Below are 21,764 nucleotides of genomic sequence, written 5' to 3'. Positions count from 1 at the left end.
CCCATAAAGGGAACCATCCAAGGAGGGAAGGCAGCACCCTGGAAGTCCAGCCTGGCTTAGCGGACGGGTCTCTCCAGAGAGGAATTGGGATCCTTGGACCATGGTCCACAACACCCACGTGGGGGCTTCTGGCAGGGGATGAGATGCCCCTCACAAGGACCCAGAAGGTCAGTGTGGGAGCCCACCATCTCTCCTCATCCAAAGGGCCTGAGAGTGAAGCCAAAGTGAGAGGGAGACGAAGGGGAATCAATCAAATTGGAAGAAAAAAGTGGACAAAACAGCAGATGTAGAGACCAAATATGGGGTCAGTCAAAGGGGACTCTGATGCACCAGTACAAGGAATAAACGGGGTGAATCCCGGAGAAAATCTGTGGAGGGAGCTGCAGGTTCAAGCTACCAAACTTCAGCCATGAAACCTTCATGACTTCCAGAGGACTCATCATTTCTTCCTCAGGGGGTAAAATACTCTCCCCCTCCCCCACTGTATGTAAAGAAGTTACATGAAATGGACAACACGCTGATGTGAACAAATATACTTATAATGTTTCTGCTTCTATTCAAAATATGAAGATTAGGGTCTGTCTGTCTATCCATCCATCCATCCATCCATCCATCCATCCATCCATCCATCCATCTATCTATCTATCCTCTCTGTCTCTCCCTCCTAATCTCTCTCAAATGTGTATAGCCCCCCAACTGACAATAAGTGACTCTGGGTCGCAATCAGCAAAGCTAAAAATGGGGATTTACATGAAAGTATTAGAAAAACATTCAAAACAATTTTAAAAAACTTTTAAAAGAAGGAATATTAGGCAAAGAGTCACTTTTTTCAGTGCCACTGAAACTTCAAGCAGTCGCTACAGGAACTGCTATAAGTCAAGGACTCCTTCCAGTGGGTCACAGGACGAAGGGGCTGCCCCACCTGGAGACTCAGCCATAGGGTGGAGGAGGGGAGTCCCTGAGCTGCCCTGATGAAGAATGGAGGCTTGTTGCCTGCTGGATCCTGGCCAGTTCCTCAGTTCCGCTTCGGAGGAGCCCAAGGCTTCAGGCTGGGGAAGCGAAGCCCAAGCGCCTCTTCAGCTGTTGGGGCTTGAAGAAAGAAGAGCTGTTCTGTGTGTGTGTGTGTGTGTGTGTGTAGTGCGGGGGGGGGGAAACATGGAAAGTTCTGCTTTGATGAGGAGAGCGATGGGCGTCCCACCAGAGTCTCTGGATCTGGGACCCATTTTGTGTGTCTGGGTGTGTGCAAACACACAATTCTGGGGCAGGTTCAGACTCTGCCTCCTCCTTCAGCTGCAGGTGGAGACCCAGTTCTGTCCTGCTGAGGCCGGTGTTGGGCCAGGATGAAATTTGACCCATCCAGCCCCCTCCCCCTCCCAGGAAAAGACTGAGGCCATCTCAGGACACAGGCCCTGTGGGACGTCTGCCTGCTACAGCCGGGAGAGGCTTGGGGCTCTGAGCTCATTCTGATCTGGTGTCTCATCCTCAGCCCTCAACATCTGGCAGCTGCCCAGCCCCCCCTGCCCTCACCTGGCTGAGAGAGATCGGCCTGGCCAGCCTGAGGATGGGAGACCACCAGGAGGCATCTGGGCTACTGTATAGGTTGAAACTGCTCCAAGACAAGGAGGGGGAAGCTTTAGGCTGTCCTCGAACTCACCTCCTTCGAAAGATCCACTTCCTATTCCTCTTTTAGCCTTGTCTGATCTCCCTGAAACTCTCCCCCCTCCCCCCTTGCTCAGTTCCTGCTGTTTGGAAGACCTCGTGGGAGCCCAATTCTCCTTGTCTACAGAGTGGAGAGAAGGTTAAGAGTGGAGCAGAAATGATAAACGGGGGGGGCACAAGGGGGGGTCTCACCTTCCTTGGTCCTTGCCCCCACCTTTAAATTCAGGAGCCCTTTAGACTTTCTCACCTTCCTGAGGCTCAGGGTGCAAGGGAGGTGATTGGGGGTCTCCAAGCTCCTCTTTCCATTCCTCCCCTGGGAGTGACCCCCACCCCCCAGTCCTAGGTCAGGAGGGGAGAAAGGCTGCCCAAGCAGAGCAGGGTGGGAAACTGTCTCCAGGCAGAGGATCCAATTCACAACACATGATTTCTAGCCGTCTGTCACATCAGAAACAAGCAGCAGATCTTGGTTTCCTCAGCAACAATTATATACAGTAGTAGCAAAACCAATTCACAATAAAAGCAAATAGCCAATAATAGTTGGATTCATATAATCCTTCACTATAATGGGAAATAACAAAGTCCCCAGAATCTCTATTAAAATTCCTGGTTCTTTTTATAAAATGTAACTGTATTGTTTGGTTTGATATACTGTCCACCCTTCCTTCCTTCCTTCCTTCCTTCCTTCCTTCCTTCCTTCCTTCCTTCCTTCCTTCCTTCCTTCCTTCCTTCCTTCCTTCCTTCCTTCCTTCCTTCCTTCCTTCCTAAATAATACTGACGCCTTTTCCAAGGAAGAAAATCTGCTCGGATCCTCTTACACATCGTATCCGTGAATATGGATTATTTTTTTATTCTCCTTTTGTGAAAACATTCTGCCTTCACTGGACACCCAGAGGAGCGAAGGGTCGTGTGGGAGCGTTGATTCTCGGGAGTCCCGGGGCTGATTTCTCCCCCCATAAAATCCCCCTTTTCTCTCTGGATCCTCGCGGTCAAAATGCGGAGTTTCCGGGCAAAGACGCAACGGCCGGAAGGGAGAATCCGCCTCCTTCCCGACACAAAGCGGGACTCAGAGGGCGGATTCCGTGACGTGGCTGTTGTAGAGACGGTGCGTATTCACACAGAGAAGAAACAAAAACCGAGGCTGCAATTTCACTTTCCATTTTATTCTGCGGGGAGAAAGTTTCCTTCCTCCCTTTTTCCCTTTCATCCCCCACTTTCTTTCCCTTCCCCGTTTCCTTCCCACTTTCACTTTCTCTTTTCCGCCCTTCTCATCCGAGGGAAAGAATCACCCGAGGGAGACTGTGGGTTTTGGGGGCAAAAACCGCCCCCCGATTCCCCTCGAGATCTGCGGAATCCAAGGGCGAAATTCCTCCCCCAATGTCCCTCGGGGTCTTTCTCTGCTGAAAGGGGCGAGGGTTGTGCCTGGTGGCGAAGGGGGGGAGGTTCTCCCAGGAAATGAGCGTGAAGCGGGGGAGAAGCGGCCAGACTGGATCCCGGGATCTGCTTTGGCAGGAAAAGGGGGATCCCCCAGATCAACCGGAAGAAAGAGGGAGATTCCTACACGATCGGGGTTGAGGGGCTTCGTCCAGACGTTGTGAGCGAGGAAGACGCGTGTTTGAAGGAAGGGAAGCAGCGCCGTTTTCTCTGGGAAAGCCACCAGATCCCTCCGGAGATTCCCTCCTGAAGAGGGGGAGGGCCTGGGGAGAGGATCCGGCTGGATGAGGAGGGATCCCCGCAGATCCTCTCCGCCTCCTCCTGACCGGACTGCCAGCGGGGGTTTTTCCTGGCTTCCCTTCGGGGTGGGGAGAGGCTGTGACCCCCGAGTTCCAGCCATCCATGGGGCGGCGCCTCCCCCCTTGTCACCCGTGGCAGCTGCTGGGGGCTCCCTCCTTCCAGGCTGAGCGGGTGGGGGGAGCCCAGAAGGATCCTTGAAGCTCCGGATCCACTCGGCCCTTCGGGAGTCTCCGCAGCTCCAGCCTGGGCGCCCTCTGGGCACTGGAGGAACCCAAAGGGCATCCAGTCCGCCCCTCCAGGCGCCCAGAGAAAGGGACAGTGGGGGAGGATTACGGAGCCGGCATGAAGGAGCCCCCTAAAATGCAGCCCCCCAAGACTGAGCACGTCCCCCTCCCCCCTCCCTTCGCTCCTCTCTCGGCTTCGGACTATCTCCTGTATCGGGCGAAGTCAAGGGAGACTCTACCCGGAGACCGATGACGCTGCAGAAAGGAGAATTCCCATTGGTCCTCTTGCTCCTTCTGGACACGCCCAATGCCGAAGTCGGAGGAAAACTCCTTCCCCCCAATCCAGACCCCCGATTCCGCCTCTCGGGTTGGGAGCCTCCGCGTCTCTCTCCTCTCTCGGTCGAGCGCTGGTGGAGCCGCCTCATCCATGGCTTTGGTGGGGGTCGCCCTGGTGCTGCTGGTGGGGGCGCTGGCCCGGATCCCCGGAAGCGGAGGGGGGAAGGAGAGCCCCGGTAAGGAGGGGGAGGAGGGGGTGGGAAGGACCCCAGCGGTTGAGGGGGAGAGAAAACTTATGGGTCTCCAGAGCCTCCGTCAGCCTCGATCTCTGCGTGGTCTCCTTCCCTTCCTCCCCACATGCCCTCCCAGGAGGATGGAGAGGGACTCCGTTCCCCGATTGTAGCCGAGGGGGGGAGTCGCAGCCGGGCCCCTCCCTCGCCCCCCCCACAGCGTCTGGGTCGGAGGGGGCTGCAGGGAAAGAGGAAGAGAAGGGAAAGTGAAAGAGGGAAACTGAGGCACAGAGGTCTTCAAACTTGGCAACTTTAAGACTTGTAGACTTCAACTCCCAGAATTCTTCAGACAGCATAGCTGACTGGAGAATTCTGGGAGTTGAAGTCCACAAGTCTTAAAGTTGCCAAGTTTGGGAACCCCTGCTGAGGCATTTTGAGTTTTTCCTAAACGTTTTTCTTCTGAATCTCAACATTGAGGCTTTGGGGGTCAGGCAGGAAGGGAGGTTCGGTCCCTTCTTGGGGGGACCATGAATTCGGGGAGGAGGCCAGGAACCCCCCCATAACACCCCACTGCTCTATGGGGAGCTGGAAGGGAGGGGGAAAGGGAGGGAGGAGGATCTGAGGGGCTCTGAGAGGCTCCTCCCACGCTGCCTCCCTTTGAGAGGAACTTGGGAGGGGCTTCAGGGGGTCTTTGGGGGGAGGGGAAACTGGTGGGGTCCCCGAGAATCCCTCAAAGGTCGACTAAGGTTTCGGGTGGGGGTTAGAAGAAAGGTTGGGGCGACCCATGGAAGGTGGAGGATGAAGGGCTGGGAGACTCAAGGAGGGTTTCGATCCAGCTTCCCCTGCAGAGAGTCGATCTCCTGGACCCATTGGGCTTCTGCCTGACTTCCCCCCTGAAAAGTCCAGAGACAGGGCTAGGTAAAGACGGTTCCTTTATTTCAGCTCTTAAAGGTAAGTGACAATCAGCGGAATACCGTCTGCTCTACCTGGGGAGAAACCGCTCCTTTTATACATTTGCGGCTCCCGCCAAACTAGAGCAGCTCGCGTCTGAGCCAATCAGACGCGACTTCCTGTTTCCTGCTCAGACAGCGTTTCCACACAGAACCAACTATTTACAAGGATACAACACCCCTCCCTCCTTAGTCAGAATACATCACTCAAGAAAGCCACGTGACGAAATCCTCCAATCTGCTTGGTCTTCGCGAGGCTCGCTCCAACCTCTGCAGTTCATTTGAGTCCTCGCTTCCAACGGTGGAGGTCGGTTCGCCTGCACCTCCCCAGTGCGGCTGGGGCCTAGTTTGGGCTCCGGCCCGCTGAGTCGATCGGGCAGGCACAACACCGACCTCTGAGGACGAAGATGGCTCGGCGTCGCTGGAGGATCCTTCCTGACTCGATAAGTCCATTTGAATGTCCATTAAAGCGGGTTGCGCGTTACAGTCTATTAGAGTGGGAGAGTCTGTTTTAGCGGATTGCTCAGGGGAGGTTTCAATTCGCTTCCGTACATGGTCAATGTGCCGCTTCCACATTTGACCATCATCCAATTTTACAATGTATGTTTTAGGAGCAGTTTGTTGTACAATTGTTCCCTTCATCCAATTCAAACCCCCATCAAAATTCTTTGCAAAAACACTTTGACCCAAATACATTTGTCTTTCAGGGTTCACATACATGGGGTTATGAGTACAAAACCTTGGGTGTAATCTATCCAGTGGGGATCTCAGTTTCCTTCCCATTAGTATTTCAGCGGGGCTTACATGTGTGTGGGGATTTGGTGTAATATGTTGTGTTAACAAGAATTGGTCCAGATGCTGTTGTACATCTCCAGGGCCTGACCTGCGCAATGCCTCTTTTGCAACCCGAACATATCGTTCTGCCAAACCATTAGCTCAGGGCGAGTAAGGCGAGATGAGGGCATGTCTGACCCCCAAGTTATCTAAAAAAAATTCAAATTGCCTGGCTGTCAATTGGGGTCCATTGTCTGACACTAAGATGTCAGGACAGCCATGGGTGGCAAACAAATGGCGCAGAACCTTAATGGTGGCACTCGTAGTTATATTATTCATTGCAATGATTTCCACCCACTTGGAAAATGCATCTACCACTATTAAGAAATATTGTGACCCCACTGGCCCTGCAAAATCAATATGGACCCTGGACCAAGGCCCTGCAGGTTGTTCCCACTCTGCTGGAGTTGTTTTGGGGGGGTTAGGCCGCGACTCATGGGTCACACTTGGCTACCCACTTTTCAATATCAGTATCCAGACCTGGCCACCATAGGTGCCCCCTAGCTAGGCCCTTCATCCTGACAATCCCAGGATGGCCCACATGTAACATTGTGAGTACTTTGGTCTTTAGACTTTTAGGAATGATTACTCTATCACCCCACAACAGGCAACCTTTAACGTATGACAATTCCAGTCTTTTGGTTTTAAAATCACATAAATCAGATTCTACAGAGTCATTCTGCCACCCCTTAAGTACACAGTTTACCACCTTTTTTAGAATTGGGTCTTGCTGCGTGTGCGCAGCCACCTCCCTTGCAGTAGTTAGTGGGTTGTCTTCGAGCTCTATCATTAAAACATCAGCAGATGGGGCAGGGTCCTCTACTAACTCTGCCATTGGGCACGTACTGAGACCATCCGCGTGGTTGATGGTTTTACCCCCTTTGTGAATGAGCTCGTACTGGTATCCTGAGAGGAACAAAGCCCACCTGATTAATCTTGGAGACATAAATGGGGGAGTTGGTTTGTTGGGGGCTAAGAGGCCTAGTAAAGGCTTGTGGTCGGTAACCAATTCAAAACTCCTGCCAAAGAGATAATTATGAAACTTCTTCACCCCAGCCACTAACGCTAGAGCCTCCTTATCTAGTTGGCTGTAATTTCTCTCCATATTGGTCATTGTCCTTGAAAAGAAAGCAATTGGGGCCTCTATATTATTTGGCAACACGTGTGCCAAGACCCCTCCTACGCCATATGGGGAAGCATCGCACGTAAGCCTGACGGGTAGTAACGTGCTATACTGGACTACTACACTTGCGGAAGTTAACAACTGTTTTATTTGTAAAAAGGCTTCATGTTCAGTTCTCCCCCATGTCCAAAGGGTTCCTTTCTGAAGTAGCCGGTGTAGAGGCTCTGCTGCTGTTATCTTCTGTTTTAAAAAAGACAGAGTAAAAGTTTAGAAGGCCTAAGAATGCCTGCAATTCTGTTCTATTCTGTGGCTCTGGGGCTTCCCTGATGGCTTTTAACTTTTCAGTAGTGGGGTGTATGCCTTCCCCATCTATTCTATATCCTAAAAATTCTACACTGTTGGTTCCCCACACACATTTGTCAGGTTTGATCCTTAACCCTTTATCTTGTAGTCTATGTAATACTTCTCTTATTCTTTCGTTGAGTTGAGATTGGTTTTCTCCTGAAATTAAAATGTCATCAAAATAGGGAATGGTCCCTTTAATTCTTGACAACAAACATTCCATTATGCTTTGAAAAATCCCGGGAGCTATGCTTACCCCAAATTGTAATCTGGTACATTTAAATGCACCCCTGTGGGTGACAATTGTCTGTGCGAGTGCTGTTGGTTCATCGACAGGGAGCTGCTGGTAAGCTTGGGCTAAATCGATTTTTGCAAACACTTTCCCTTCCCCCAGGGAGTGAAGGAGCTGTTGTACCACTGGAATGGGGTAAGGGTGATGTTGGAGGGCTTTGTTGAGCGTAGACTTATAGTCAGCGCAAACCCTCAAAGAACCATCCGGTTTAAGAGGCGTAACTATGGGTGTTTCCCATGGCCCCTGCTCTACAGGAACTAAGATGCCCTGGCTTATGAGCTTATCTAGTTGTAGGTCAAGCTTGGGAAGGAGCAGGAGGGGTACCCTGCGAGGTTTGAGCTGGACAGGAGGGACCTTGGGGTCAATAGAAAACGAGATAGGGGGCCCTTTATACGATCCCAAGGTGGGGCTAAACACTTCTGGGAATTCCTGTAAGAAGTTAGGCATGCTATCAGAGTTAACAGTACAAATACCAGAAATTTCAATTCCCAATGGTTCCATCCAAGCCAAACCCAGGAGAGAGTGTCTAGCCCCTGTAACAACAATCATAGGAAGGGTACATTTAACGGTCTTAAACATAATAGGTACATTCACTTGGCCTAGAACAGGTATTATTCCCCCTTGAAAATCTCTAATTACCAATGAGGTTTGTAAAAGGTCAGACTTTGAGAGGCTAGGCATGTACATTATAAGCTTTTCCCACGGCATAATGGTGTATTTAGACCCCGTGTCAAGTTCCATAGAGCATGGCTTGTTGTTTAGGAGCAGTGAGATTACAATCTTGCCCCCATTTTTTGTTGCCGTGCTATTCACGGAAAATTGATTGTTACCTCTTGAGTAGTCGCGGTTAGCGGTTGAGTAGCTCTTGCGGCCGGAAAAATGGGAAAACCGGTTTTTGCGCGGTTGAGGTGTTTGATTCTGGAAACGAGGAGGACGAGGAGTGGAGAAAGATTCCTCAGGCAAAGGTGCTCTGCAGGCTTCGGCGATATGGCCGCGTCGGTTGCAGCGGCGGCAAATGGCGTCCCGGAAGGGGCAGCGTTGGTGCGGATGGTTTCCTCGGCAGCCGGCGCAGGGGGCGACAGGGCGAGGGTATCTGGGTTGTCTCGGTTGGTCCTGTTGCAGCAGGAAACAGCTGTCCTCGTTGAGGGCTGGTGGGCTGAGGTCGTCTGGGGCCTCAGCGCGGGAAAACGTGGAGTCGATCTTGGCGATGACTTCTCGCTTGTCGTGCTCCTTCAGCTCTTTGGCAGCAGCGTCGGCGACCTCTGCGGTTTGTGCCAGCTTGATTACTGCCTGGAGAGACGGCTCGTCTTCGGTGAGGAGTTTGTTCCGCACCATGGCATTTCTCATGCCGAAAATTAAGGCATCAGTGAGGCGAGCTTCTGGGCTATCAAACTTGCATTTTGAAAGCACCGTTCGAAGACGCGCCGCGAACTGATTGATGGATTCGGATTCGAGCTGGGCCATTCTTGAAAACTGGTGCCGGAAGACGATGGCTGGTTTCGTAGGCTTGAAATGGCTCGCGAGCTTGGTTTGCAGGACGTCCCAAGCGACGGATTTGGCTGGGAGCGGATCGGGGAGAGTCTGGGTGAGATCGAATATTTCTGGGGCGCAGTAGTTCAGGAAGATTGCCCGCTTTCGTTCGGCGTCGGCGTTCCTTATTCCCGCGGCTTCGAGGAAGATCTCGAACTTGGCTATGTAGGCGTCCCAAGACGATTTCTCCGGATCGAAGAACTCAGGAGCCCAGCCGATTTGAAGGTTGTTCATCTTGCACGCGTGGTTCTTCCGTCCGTCGTCGCCAGTGAAAAGTCCAGAGACAGGGCTAGGTAAAGACGGTTCCTTTATTTCAGCTCCTAAAGGTAAGTGACAATCAGCGGAATACCGTCTGCTCTACCTGGGGAGAAACCGCTCCTTTTATACATTTGCGGCTCCCGCCAAACTAGAGCAGCTCGCGTCTGAGCCAATCAGACGCGACTTCCTGTTTCCCGCTCAGACAGCGTTTCCACACGGAACCAACTATTTACAAGGATACAACACCCCCCTTCCTCCCCTCCCCCTCTTCCTCCCCTCCCCTTTCTTCCCCCTCCCCTCTGCAGACCCCCCCACAACAAGTCTCCCTCCCTCTCTAGGGCCGAGAGGGTTCCCTTTCCCTCCTCCAGGGGGCGTCCCCCACCAGTGTCTCCTCCCCTCCTTCCGTGGGACTGTCCTCCTCCTCTACCGGAGGCTGGGAACGATGGGCCCTGGCGTCCCTCCTGATGGCCTTCCTCCTCCTCCCCCTCCCCCCTTTTGCAGCCCATTTCCTGGTCCAGATGAAGCACGAGTGCCGCTTCCTCAACGGGACGCAGCGGGTGAGGTACCTGCACTGGTTAATCTAAGACCGGCAGGAGATTGTCCGCTTCGACAGCGAGCGCGGGGAGTACGAGGCTGTCACGGAGTTGGGGAAGGCGGATGCGGACTGGTGGAACAGAGACAAGCAGGAGCTGCAGTACAGGAAGGCCTCTGTGGATCGATTCTGCCGGTTCAACTACGGGGTTTTCCAGGAGGCCCCTGTGGTTGGCCGGAGAGGTGAGTCTGGGGAGGGGATATTTTGGGGCAGGGGATTCCGCCCCCCCTCCCTTTCCAAGGGGGATCCAGGCCTCTGAGAGGAATCTCTAAAGAGAATCCACGGAAGCCACTTGGGGTCTCCTTTCTCTGCCTTTTTCTTCTTCATTCCGAGTCATTTCCACTCCAATAAAGAAGCAACTTAGCAAAATAAATCAATGTATAAAATTAAATAAGCATATTAAACCTATACATAAATAAATAAAGCTGATTAAATGGAAAATGAAATAAAAAGAATAAAATAACTTAAATTAATTAAATTTAAAATAATAAATGAAACAAAAAATAATAAAATAAAGTAAACTGAATCAATAAAATAATAATCTAAATAAAGAATAAAATAAATAATAAACTAAATAATTACAATAAATAAAGTATAAACAATAATACATCAATAAATGTATAATCTAATAAATAATTGATGAATAAAAAATAAATAAATAACAAGAAATAAATAAAAATATGCTAAGGGAACATGAAATGTACTTTGTAGTCCTGCTGTTTTAAATCCAGAGGCCTCTTATTTGTCTATTAAATTGAATTCCTGGATGGGCGGAGGGAGAAAGTAGGTATTTAAAAAGAAAGAAAGAAAATATCTTTTCCCATACAATTAAAATCTCCACAAACTCCCATGTGACCAAATTGGAACCTCAAAACCTTCACACTGCAGTCTTGAAAATAAGGAGGTTTGGGATGGGCTATAAAAATAAAAATGTAAAAATGCTAAATTGAAGCTTTTGAATTTCCACGGATTTAAAATCTGATCCTTCCCTTTTCTTCTTAAAAGACTTTTTTTCTCACCCACAATTTGCATTTCCTGTTTTTTAAAAAAGTCTGTTTTCACTTTGTGAAGCCTCTGCCTTCATTTTCTTAGCAATTCCACAAAGGCCTTTAAGGTCCCCAGATGCAAATGGGATCAGCCTGAAAAATGCAACAACCCTCACCTGAAATGCTGTTATTGGTCTGCAATCTGACCAGATCCCAGGTTGGAAGGACAGATGACCATCTCAAAAGTGGTTGTTCTTGAGCAGGACAGAATTTACTGTCAATCAGAAAATCTCTCAAGAGGAAACAAAACGGTTCTCAAAGGACTCTGGGCTGGAATGGGTCAATTGTGGACCCTCTGTACCCCCCTCCCCACCATTGATCCATCCAGGAGTTTTGCCATTTGGAACATTTGCTGAAGGAGGAGATCAAGAGGGATCCCCTGCAAGGCTCTGTTGAGATCCTGGAACCCACTTGACCTCCTGAGCCTCCAACTCCCCCCACTTTCCTTTTCCCCAAAAGATCCCCTCTGGATCCCTTCTCTCTCCTCTCCTCTCCTCTTCACCCCTCTTGCTTCTTCTTGCTTTCTTTCTGCCATCTTGGTTGATCATCTTCATGGCCGCGTAGAGGAATTTGGCTCTGCCCTCTCTCCTCCCCTCCACAACCTCTGCGTGAAGCTGTTGGGTGAGGCCGTCCATCACCAGGGCTGGAGGTCTCCTCAGTATGCTGATGTTATCAGATTACGTCTCCACCTCTGTGGACACAGGTGATTCTGAGGCTGTGGGGGGATCAATGGGGGATCAGAGGCTTCGGCTGGACCCTGGCAAGACCAAAGGGCTTTGGGTCCATGGGGCAACAACATGGGGGGACTTTAACCAACTTCCTTCTGGGTGGAGTTGCATTGTCCCAGAGACCCAGTTGGCAATTCTGGAGATTCTCCTGGATTCCTGAAGAGCATCTGGCAGTCACAGTTCAGAGAGTGTTCGTAAGGCTTTGGGTCAGTCGTGGTCACTTTGGCAAATAAATTTAATAAATAGATAAATTTACTAAACAAATGAACAAATGTTGTGGTAATACACCAAAATTAAAAGTGTGGTTTCATTTTCAACAAGATCCCAGGAATCCTCCGACTCGTGCTGCATCTGTCCTTTCCGTCTCCTGCATTATTTCTTTCCACATCCACCACATCTGGTAGAAGGTTCCATCCATCTCTGGGCGTTTCCAGCATTTATCCCTGTCAGACTTGCCTCTTTCGGGAATTCTTTTATGGAGACTGCAACTGATCCCAGTCACAAAGGATTTAGGAGAGGGTCTTCGGAGAGGGGCGGCATACAAATCTAATAAATTATTATTATTATTATTATTATTATTATTATTATTATTATTATTATTTCTCCCCCCTTTCAGGATCCCTTTTGATTTCTTGCTGCAATTTATTTGGAAGATGACTCAAAACACAAAATACTTTTTTCAGGAGTGAAAAGGGATCTTGGCCTGAACCAACCAACTTGGTCTTCTGTTCTGGGCCCTCCTGTGTCTCTCATGTGCCTCCTTCTCCTCCCTCCCTCCAGCCAAGCTCACCGTCACCATCTCCCCCACCAAGATGGAGCCAACTTCCCCCAACACCATCCTCCTCTGCACAATGACGGGCTTTTACCCCGTGGAGATCGAGGTCCAGTGGCTGAAGAACAGCCAGCCGGAGAAGGAGGGCGTGGCCTTTGGGGAGGAGCTCCAGAATGGAGACTGGACCTACCAGCTCCATGTGATGCTGGAGACCCAGCCCCAGCAGGGGGACGTCTACACTTGCAAGGTGGAGCACGCCAGCCTGGAGGCCCCCATCACCGTCCAGTGGGGTATGTCCCTTCGCTCCCACCCCTCCTGGAACCTGTCCTGCCCTGAGAAGGGGGAGAGACCCTCTCTGTGGTGGGGGGAGCCAGAACGGACCCTCCTGGGGGAAGGTGGGCCCGATCCTCCTGCTCAGGTGAGGCTCCTTCTCCTTCCCCAGAGCCCCGTTCCTCCCGCTCTGCCAGTGCCAAAATCTGGACAGGGATTATGGGGGCTGTGATAGGAGTGGCCTTCCTGGCTGTGGGGCTCTTCTCCTACCTGAAGGCCAAGAAAGGTGAGTCTGGGGGGCTGGAGGAAGGGTTGTGGGGAGGGGACCATCTAGGGTGGCCTCTCATCAACCTTAGCGGGTGGCCAAGTGGGTCCCCTTGAGAAATATTTTGGGGAACCTCTGTTCTTGGAGGGGCTATTATGGGAAGATTGTGCAACCTATTATGGGTTATTGGAGGGGAGGGAGTCGCTCTGAGTCCTCCAGCCCATGAAGGGTCCTGACTGGCTCTTTTTCTCCTTCCAGCAATTCCCATCCAACCACCTGCAGGTGAGTTTCTCCTCTTCCTCCCTCTTCTCAGCCCCTCCTATAAATTATGGGTATTTTTGTTTAATTTCTCAATTGTTCCTTTTTTAAAAGAAAACCTGCCTGAACAATATCTCTTCACCCCCCCTGCCCCCCCCTCCCGGTCCCAGGTGATCCTGCAGACTCGTTTGGGTTCATTAGTTGGACCCTTGACAGGCTGTTCCTCCTGACCCCCCCCCTTCTCGTTGTGACAATTCACACCATTTCTGGCCATGTGACCCCAAGCTCCCCCCTTTGCTGCCCCCCCATCTTAGCCCCATATTCGCTGTTCACATGAAGAATCGCAGCCTTTTGCTCCCTGGAATGGGGGGATTCTCTCTCTGTCTTTCTCTGCCTGTGGGGGCTGAAAGGGAAGAAAAATATGTTATTTACAGTAAAAGTTTCTCCTTATATTCTGATTTTCTTCCCCTTCTCTTTTTCTGCAGCACTCGTGAATTAATCCTGCTGTCAACCTTCGCTATAATTCTGCATCATTTCTATGCTTGGTTGCCAATAGTTACGGGGAGGGGTCTTGGGTAATGGGGGGGGAGTATGCAGGAGGCCCTGTGAAGTGGAATAAGTTTCCTCTTCCTTGAAACCAGGTGACCTGAAGGAGACCGTTAGAAGTTACATTCCATAAATGTGACCTGGATTGAAGATGCCTCCACCTGATGGTCATGGACACTAGGGATTGGCCAATCTCCAGAGGGGGGGCGGGTCAAAAGGGGGTTTGATCTACGCAGGTATCGCACCTTTTTCTCCAGTCTTTGCTTTAACCTTGACTGCTTTCAGTCCTGGTTTATGATAAATTCACTTTTGATCCTTGAAAATGACCCTGAGTTTTATTCTTCTTAAATTCTGACTGTAGCAGCTGACACCTGCTCTCCGATGCAACAGGATTTATTTTTATTTCTTTGGTCTCTGATGATTCTTTGTCCTGTTTGGAAACTCTGAAAAATGGAGGCAGAAGGTGGGAAGTTGGGGGGAGGAGGAGAAGGGCAGCGTGGACCTTCTCTTGCTGAGAACAGACCCCTCCTCACTTTCTTTCCTGTGAGGGAGGGGTGGAGACCATATAGACTGTCCCCAGGGATGTTGGGTAGACCTGTCAGTCAAGCCCCCTCATGTCTCCTGGCTTTGAACCCACAGCAGCTTCATCTCCATTATTCTTCCTACGAATCCCTTCCCTTCCCTTCGCTTTGCTGTGAAAGAATAAACTTCAGATGTAGGAAAACCCTGGAATCCTTCATTTCTTCCTCCTCTTCCTCCTCTTCCCTGCCCCCACAGGAGGCCCCTCCCTCCGCTGCCTCTGGATCAACCATCCCGGCTACTTCGGGTCCAAAGCCAGAACTGATGTGGGAGGAGGGGGGGCAGATCCAGGGAGGGGGAGGGGCTGGACCCCCTTGCTCTGCTTCCCCTCAAGCCCCCTTTGAGGAGCAGAAGGCCAGCAGGGATGGTCCTCTCTCGGCAACTGTGGGGAGCCATTGGGGGCACCCGAGACTCCCCCTACATTCACCCAGCCATTTGAGCCATTTCTCTTCCTCCCAACTGTAGGGTCCTGCCCCATTTTTTCAGCCAATGCCCCCCACCCTTTTTAGGGACTCTTTTGAATGGTGTATAGAGTCTCCTGTTTGATGGTATAAATGGCGAAGACTCGAGGAAGGGGTTGGACTAGATGACCTTTAAGAAATCCATGGGAAGCCATTCCTGGTGCAGAAGAAGCTTGAGACAGAGGGGAAGACCAGCTCTGCAAGGGGGGAGGGGCTCCATGGTGCTGTCTTGAGTGGAAGACCCTTTCCTTCTCTCCAGCACCCCTAGATACCCCTGGACAGCCCCACAACTGAGCCCGGCCCCCTTCAGAGCTGATCCAGACTGGTTCTTCAGGAGTTCCAGTGGCCTCGATCCTTGAGGAATAATTTCCCCCTCCCCTCCCTCATTTGGGGTCTTGGGGTCCCCACAGGAAGAATCGGTCAGTGTGGGATTATAGGAATTGTTTGAAACTCTGAGAAGATCTGGGCTCCGGTTGGCAATACCTCCTCTTGCAAGAGAGCCCGAAGGAACCCGAAGAAGGGACAACAACAAATGCACCAATTGGTGAGGGGGCATCAGAGTGGACTTCCTTAAGAGAAAAAATAAAGGCCTGTGTTGATGGTAGATGATCCATTGTTCAGGGGAACGGAAAGAGCCGTTTCCAAAATGGACAATCAAACTAAGGTGGTTGGTTGTGTCCCAGGAGCAACTACCAAAGACGGGACTGAGGAGCTTAGAGAAATATTGAGGCCCACAGATTATTCTTCCTTCTCCCTCTTTCCTGTGGGGTGGGAGGATAAAGTCCCTGGAAACGATGCCAAGAGACTCGAAGCAGGGGGGCCCAGTGGGAGCCAAAGTGATGGGGGCACAGGGGGGTTTTCTCTTCCACTCTCCCAATAAAGGGAACCACCCAAGGAGGGAAGGCAGCACCTTGGAAGTCGAACCTGATGGTCCTCTCGAGGGAAATTGGGAGCCACTTTTGTCACTGCCATTGAAACTTCAGTCACTAAATGAACTGTTGTAAGTCAAGGACTCCTTCCAGTGGGTCACAGGACAAAGGGGCTGCCCCACCTGGAGACTCAGCCATGGGGCGGAGGAGGGGAGTCCCTGAGCTGCCCTGATGAAGAATCCAGGCTTGTTGCCTGCTGGATCCTGGCCAGTTCCTCAGTTCCGCTTCAGAGGATCCCAACGCTTCAGGCTGGGGAAGCGAAGCCCAAGCGCCTCTGCAGCTGTTGGGGCTTGAAGAAAGAAGAGCTGCTCTGTGTGTGTGTGTGTGTGTGTGTGTGTGTGTGTGTGTTTGTAGTGCAGGTTTCAGGGAGAACTCAGAGAAAATCAAAATCTCACCGGGGGGAAACATGGAAAGAGCCCAGAAGTTCTGCTTCAATGGGTGTCCCACCAGAGTCTCTCTGGATCTGGGACCCATTTTGTGTGTCTGGGTGTGTGCAAACACATAATTGTGGGGCAGGTTTGGACTCTGCCTCCTCCTTCAGCTGCAGGTTCTTTCCTTTTGAGCCTGGTGTTGGGCCATGGCGAAGTTTGTCCCCTCCAGTCCCCCTCCCCCACCTCAGGAAAGGATTGAGGCCATCTCAGGATACAGGCCCTGTGGGATGTCTGCCTGCTGCAGCCGGGAGAGGGTTGGGGCTCTGAGCCCTGCCTGATCTGGTGTCTCATCCTCAGCTCTCAACAGCTGGCAGCTGCCCAGCCTCCCCTGCCCTCCCCTGGTTGAGAAAGATCGGCCTGGCCAGCCTGAGGATGGGAGACCACCAGGAGGCATCTGGGCTACTGCATAGGCTGAAACTGTTCCTAGACAAGGAGGGGGAAGTTTCAGGCTCTCCTCGAACTCGCCTCCTTCGAAAGATCCACTTCCCATTCCTCTTTTAGCCTTGTCTGATCTCCCTGAAACTCCCCCCCCGCTCAGTTCCTGTCGTTTGGAAGACCTTGTGGGAGCCCAATTCTCCTCCTCTACAGAGAGGGGACAAGGTTAGAGTGGAGTGGAAATGATAAATGGGGGGAGCACAAGGGGGGGGGTCTCACCTTCCTTGGTCCTTGCCCCCACCTTTAATTTCAGGGGCCCTTTAGACTTTCTCACCTTCCTGAGGCTCAGGGTGTAAGGGGGGTGATTGGGGGTCTGCAAGCTCCTCTTTCCATTGCTCCCCTGGGAGTGACACCCCCCCCCCCCAGTTCTGGGTCAGGAGGGGAGAAAGGCTGCCCAAGCAGAGCAGGAGGGAAAACGAGGGGTGGGAGAGGGAGGGGGAGGAAAAAGCAAGAGGGAGGAAGAAATTGTGAGGGAGGAGGGAGGGAGGGAGGAGGAGCCAGGAGGGGGAGGGGAAGACCGGCAGGAGGCAAGTTCTCTTCATTTGATTCGCTAATATTCTGAAACCTCAAGAAGAATGCTGATTTTTCTAGATCGAGGTTTAAAATGGCCTCTTCCAGATTTTTATTAATATATTCTGTTCTACTTTCTGCGTATTGTAGTCTGGTTTCCATTCTGTCATTTAGTTCCTCAATTTTTTAAATTTTTTCATCATTCTGTGTGAGGGTTCCATGCATCATCGCTATCTTCTCATCAAGATGTCCAACACGATCGTCAATTTTCTTAATATCTTCCTTGATATCTTCCTTCATTGCACCCATATTTCCCATTATTAATTCATAATTCTGATCCATTGATTTCTGCATATTAATCATTATCTCTTGTAAGGAGGCTAAGGTGATGGGTGCAGCTTGGTCTGGTTGTATAACTGATGTTTTGTCAGTAGAAGGGTTTTCTAAGTTACACTGGATGGTCGGGGTTGAGGGTTGAGGTGTTGCCTTCCTCCAAGCTATAGTAATTGTGTTTGTATTAGTAGATGACATTTTGAATATTTTATGGGAAAATCAGATAGACTATAGTAAAAGATACAGAAATATTAGTTTTAGTTTCTACTCAAAATGTTTGATGTTGTTGATTTATATTAATCTTAGTAAGATAACTTATAATAAACTCTATAATCCAATTCTTAAGACTCAAAAATGTCAATATACAGTTCTATATCAATATCTCATAAGTATTATTAAGGTTCTAGATATAGGTATTCAAGTAAGTTGGAATAAGTTAGAATAATTGAGTAAGTAGTAAGTAATGGAAAATAACTTTCAATTAATATATAATAGTTAATAGTTATAATATTTAAATACAGTTGTTTAGCAAGTTATGGTATTTGTATTAATAGATAGATAAATTAACACATCAGCATATATGTATATAGGTCAACAAATACATTTTTAGTTTAGATATAAATCAGTAAGTAAATCTAGCTCAGTAATTCAATTAATTCATAGGTTCAATAGATCTCTAATAGTGATGACAATATAACAGTATAAAGTATTATCAATGGCAGTATAACAATGTAATGGCAACAAATCAGATATAAAGTATTCAAAAAAATAATTGAAATTGAAAGAGGGAGAGCAACAGGAGACAAGAATATTCAGGAGTGGGAAGGAAAGCAATAAGGAGCAGATAGTATCGAGGAACGTTTTCTTCCCTTTTCTTTTTCTCTCTCCTTGGGCTAATGCAATAGTACTGAGTCACAGTTCACAGCTCAGTCTCTGACAGTCTCTATCAGTAAGGAAGTCTCTGACAGTCTTTGACAGTCTCTATCAGTAAGGGAACAGCGTTGTAGGTTTAATAGGAAATCAAAGTTCAAAGTTTGTAGTTTTTTGTTTGTTTTCTAACAACTGGAACAACAATGCAAAGTCAATACACAATCGAAAGTGAGGTGGAAAAAAGGGATTAAACAAAGGGGAGGAGATGAAAGGGAAGGTAAAAAAGAAAAAAGATTAAGTATATAAAGACCTCCGGTTTTGTAGCTTGTCACCGACTCAATTCGTTCTAATCCACTTAAATCTGTCCAAAACTTCCTCTTACCATCAAGACATCCAAAAACTTTCTCTCCCCCCAACTATTGTGTATCACATGTTGTTTCCAATCTATCACTGCAAAATCACAGAGTCCAGCAGAAAAGTTCAGTTGGTATATGGTTTTCACTCACACATCTGCTCGATCTGCCTAATCTTGTTTGTTCTCTGCCGCCATCAGCCAATTAAACAGAATCGCAGTCGCCACTTTTCTCGAGGGTTTTGGCACTCTTCCTTAACAATACAAAGCACACAACAGGGGGTCTTTCATCTGCTATTATCCACAAACAATGGATCAAATGGAATCTCTTCACTTATTTCACTCCAAAAGCTTTCACCGCCATCTTCTCACAGCTTCCTTAATGGAGTTGGAGCGTCACAGCTTCAGGCCGATCTGCAGATCGGTTCTTTGTGCGCTGGCAAAAAGGGTTTCCCTGCTTCCTGGTGGGTCCGCCAACCTCCCTCAGGTACACAAGGAATTCCTCTATTAAATCACCATCTCTCCAGGTCAGTGATTGCCGTTAAGCCACCCAAAAACACACGAAAGGCCAGGACAACCCCGGAGAAAGGGAAGGCTGCCTGGTGTCAGCGTTGACGCCAAAACCGGAAGTCTCCGGTGAGGCAAGTCTTGAAGAAGCTTTTTTCTGCTAAGCTGTATGTGAAACTTTCCAATTGCGAATTTCACCAGACGTCAGTAGACTATTTGGGATACCGCATATCTAGCGAAGGCATAGAGATGGACCCAACCAAGGTGAAAGCAGAGCTCGTTTGGCAAGCTCCCCACACATGCAAGCAATTACAGAGTTTCTTAGGATTTGCAAATTTCTACTGGCAATTCATTCCAGCTTTTGCAGAAGTTGCCTTGCCCTTAACCGAGTTACTAAAGACTGGATCAGCCCCTACTAAGCCCAGACCCTCTCAACCACTCAGGTGGATGATGGAATGCCAAAAGGCTTTCGAAAGGCTCAAATGACTTTTTTCAAAGGAGCCCATCCTGCAACATCCTGACCTCGAGTGGAAGTTTGTGATCCAGTCCAACGCCAGCGATGTGGCAATAGCTGCAGTGCTATTACAAGACAATGGAAGGGGACAGTTGCTGCCTTGTGCATACCTTTCCAAGAAGCTGACCCCCACTGAGAGGAGGTGGGCTATTTGGGAGAAAGAAGCCTTTGCTGTACGTGTAGCTCTGGGGGCATGGAGGCATTTTCTGGAAGGCAGAGCCATTCCTTTCGAAGTGTGGACTGACCATAAGAACCTGGAAGCATTAAAGACCCCACAGAGGCTTTCTCCTAAGCAAGTATGATGGGCCCAATATTTCCGATGGTTCAATTTTACACTGAAACATATCCCAGCTGGGAAGAACCTCATTGCTGATGCTCTATCACGAAAACCACAGTACAATAGCAAGAGAGAGGAAGAAGTCCATCCGATCATCCCATGTCTTTCCCCCCCTCTTGAAAGTAAGGAGAAAGCTGCACCTGTTGTCACCCGAGACCAGACCAGAAAACAGGTTCCACCTGGGAAGGGGGATTGGAAAAAAGATTGAAGTCAGTTTTGCCTACTGACCCGTGGTTCAACGATCATAAGGAAATCCTAACACTGAGGGAAGGATTGGCTTGGAAAGGGACTAAGTTATATGTGCCTGCCAGCCTGCGACTAGATAGTCTCCAACGGAGTCATGACTCCAGACTAAGGGGCCACTTTGGGTTCTGGAAAACATTGCATCTGTGTCGGAGACAATTCTGGTGGCCCAGAATGAGAACGGAAGTCGAAGACTATGTGAGAAGTTGCGCCACCTGTGTCACTAGAAAGCATCGGCCGGGAAAAACCCCTCGATTGCAGCAGCAAGTAGCCAACCCTACTAGGCCCTGGAAAGAAATAGAGATGGATTTCATAGCAGAGCTCCCCGAGAGCAAGGGTAACACTGTTATTTGGACTGTCATCAATTTATTCTCTAAACAAGCCCATTTCATCGCTTGTTTGTTTCTACCCACAGCCAGACATTTGGCTAAGATGTTCCTAAAACACATCTACAAGTTGGATGGAGCCCTCCGCAGAATCATATCAGATCAGGGGGTCCAATTCACAGCCACATTCTGGAGAGAATTCATTCGCACCATTGGTTCCACCCAAGGACTCAGTTCTGCGTTCCACCCTTCCACAAATGGAGCAGTAGAAAGAGCTAACGCCCTAGTGGAACAATACCTTAGATGTTATGTGAGTTACCAGCAGAACAATTGGGCCGAATTGTTGCCTTTTGCAGAAATAGCATACAATAATTCTGTACACAGTAGCACAGGACTAACTCCTTTTCAGGTTACCAGTGATCGAGATTTCGTTCCCATGCCAGAACTACCTACAGAACCTCCCTCGTCCATCATGTTGGTGGAGTGGATGGAGAAGCTGAAGAGAGGATGCGAGGACACGAAGAAGGTGCTCACAGAGGCAGCGCAAGCCTACAAGAAACAAGCAGATAAGCACTGATCTCCACAACCGCTTTTCCGAGTGGGAGATAAAGTTTTTCTGTCTACCAAATACATTCGGTTAAGGCTGCCTAGAAAAAAGCTAGGTCCTAAATTCTTGGGGCCTCTTCCAATAGTGAGAATAATCAACCCGGTCACGGTGCAGCTTGCATTACCTAGAATCCTAGGGAGGATCCACCCTGTATTTCACTGCAGCCTAAAGCTGGTGATCCGATCCAACGTTAGGCCACATGCACAGCTGCCCCCTTCCCCTGTAGTAATTCAAGGGGAACCTTATTATGAAGTGAAAAGAATTTTGGATTCCCGCATTTTCTGGGGAAATTTGCAGTACCTAATTCATTGGAAGGGGTACCCTCTGTCGGAGGCTACCTGGGTAAAGAGTCGGGACGTCAGTGCTGATAGGTTAGTCAAGCAGTTCCATGAAAATTATCCAAA

At 49.5% G+C, this 21,764-nt stretch overlaps 1 protein-coding gene across 1 annotated transcript; it reads left to right on the top strand.

The window, feature by feature from the left end:
• Window positions 1–3,863: 3,863 nt before the first annotated feature.
• LOC139158430 (collagen alpha-2(XI) chain-like) lies at window positions 3,864–21,330 on the top strand. Its single transcript, XM_070735737.1, has 8 exons — window positions 3,864–4,126; window positions 9,951–10,223; window positions 12,596–12,877; window positions 13,030–13,143; window positions 13,381–13,404; window positions 13,866–13,955; window positions 19,201–19,313; window positions 21,110–21,330. The coding sequence occupies exons 1-8, from the start codon at window positions 3,864–3,866 to the stop codon at window positions 21,328–21,330; spliced, it is 1,380 nt and encodes a 459-aa protein (XP_070591838.1).
• The last annotated feature ends 434 nt before the right edge of the window (window positions 21,331–21,764 follow it).

The sequence above is a fragment of the Erythrolamprus reginae genome, chromosome 2 (assembly GCF_031021105.1).
Source record: "Erythrolamprus reginae isolate rEryReg1 chromosome 2, rEryReg1.hap1, whole genome shotgun sequence".
NCBI lineage: Eukaryota > Metazoa > Chordata > Lepidosauria > Squamata > Dipsadidae > Erythrolamprus > Erythrolamprus reginae.
Note: the sequence above shows the minus strand (reverse complement) of the source record. Positions and strands in the feature narration are given on the sequence as shown.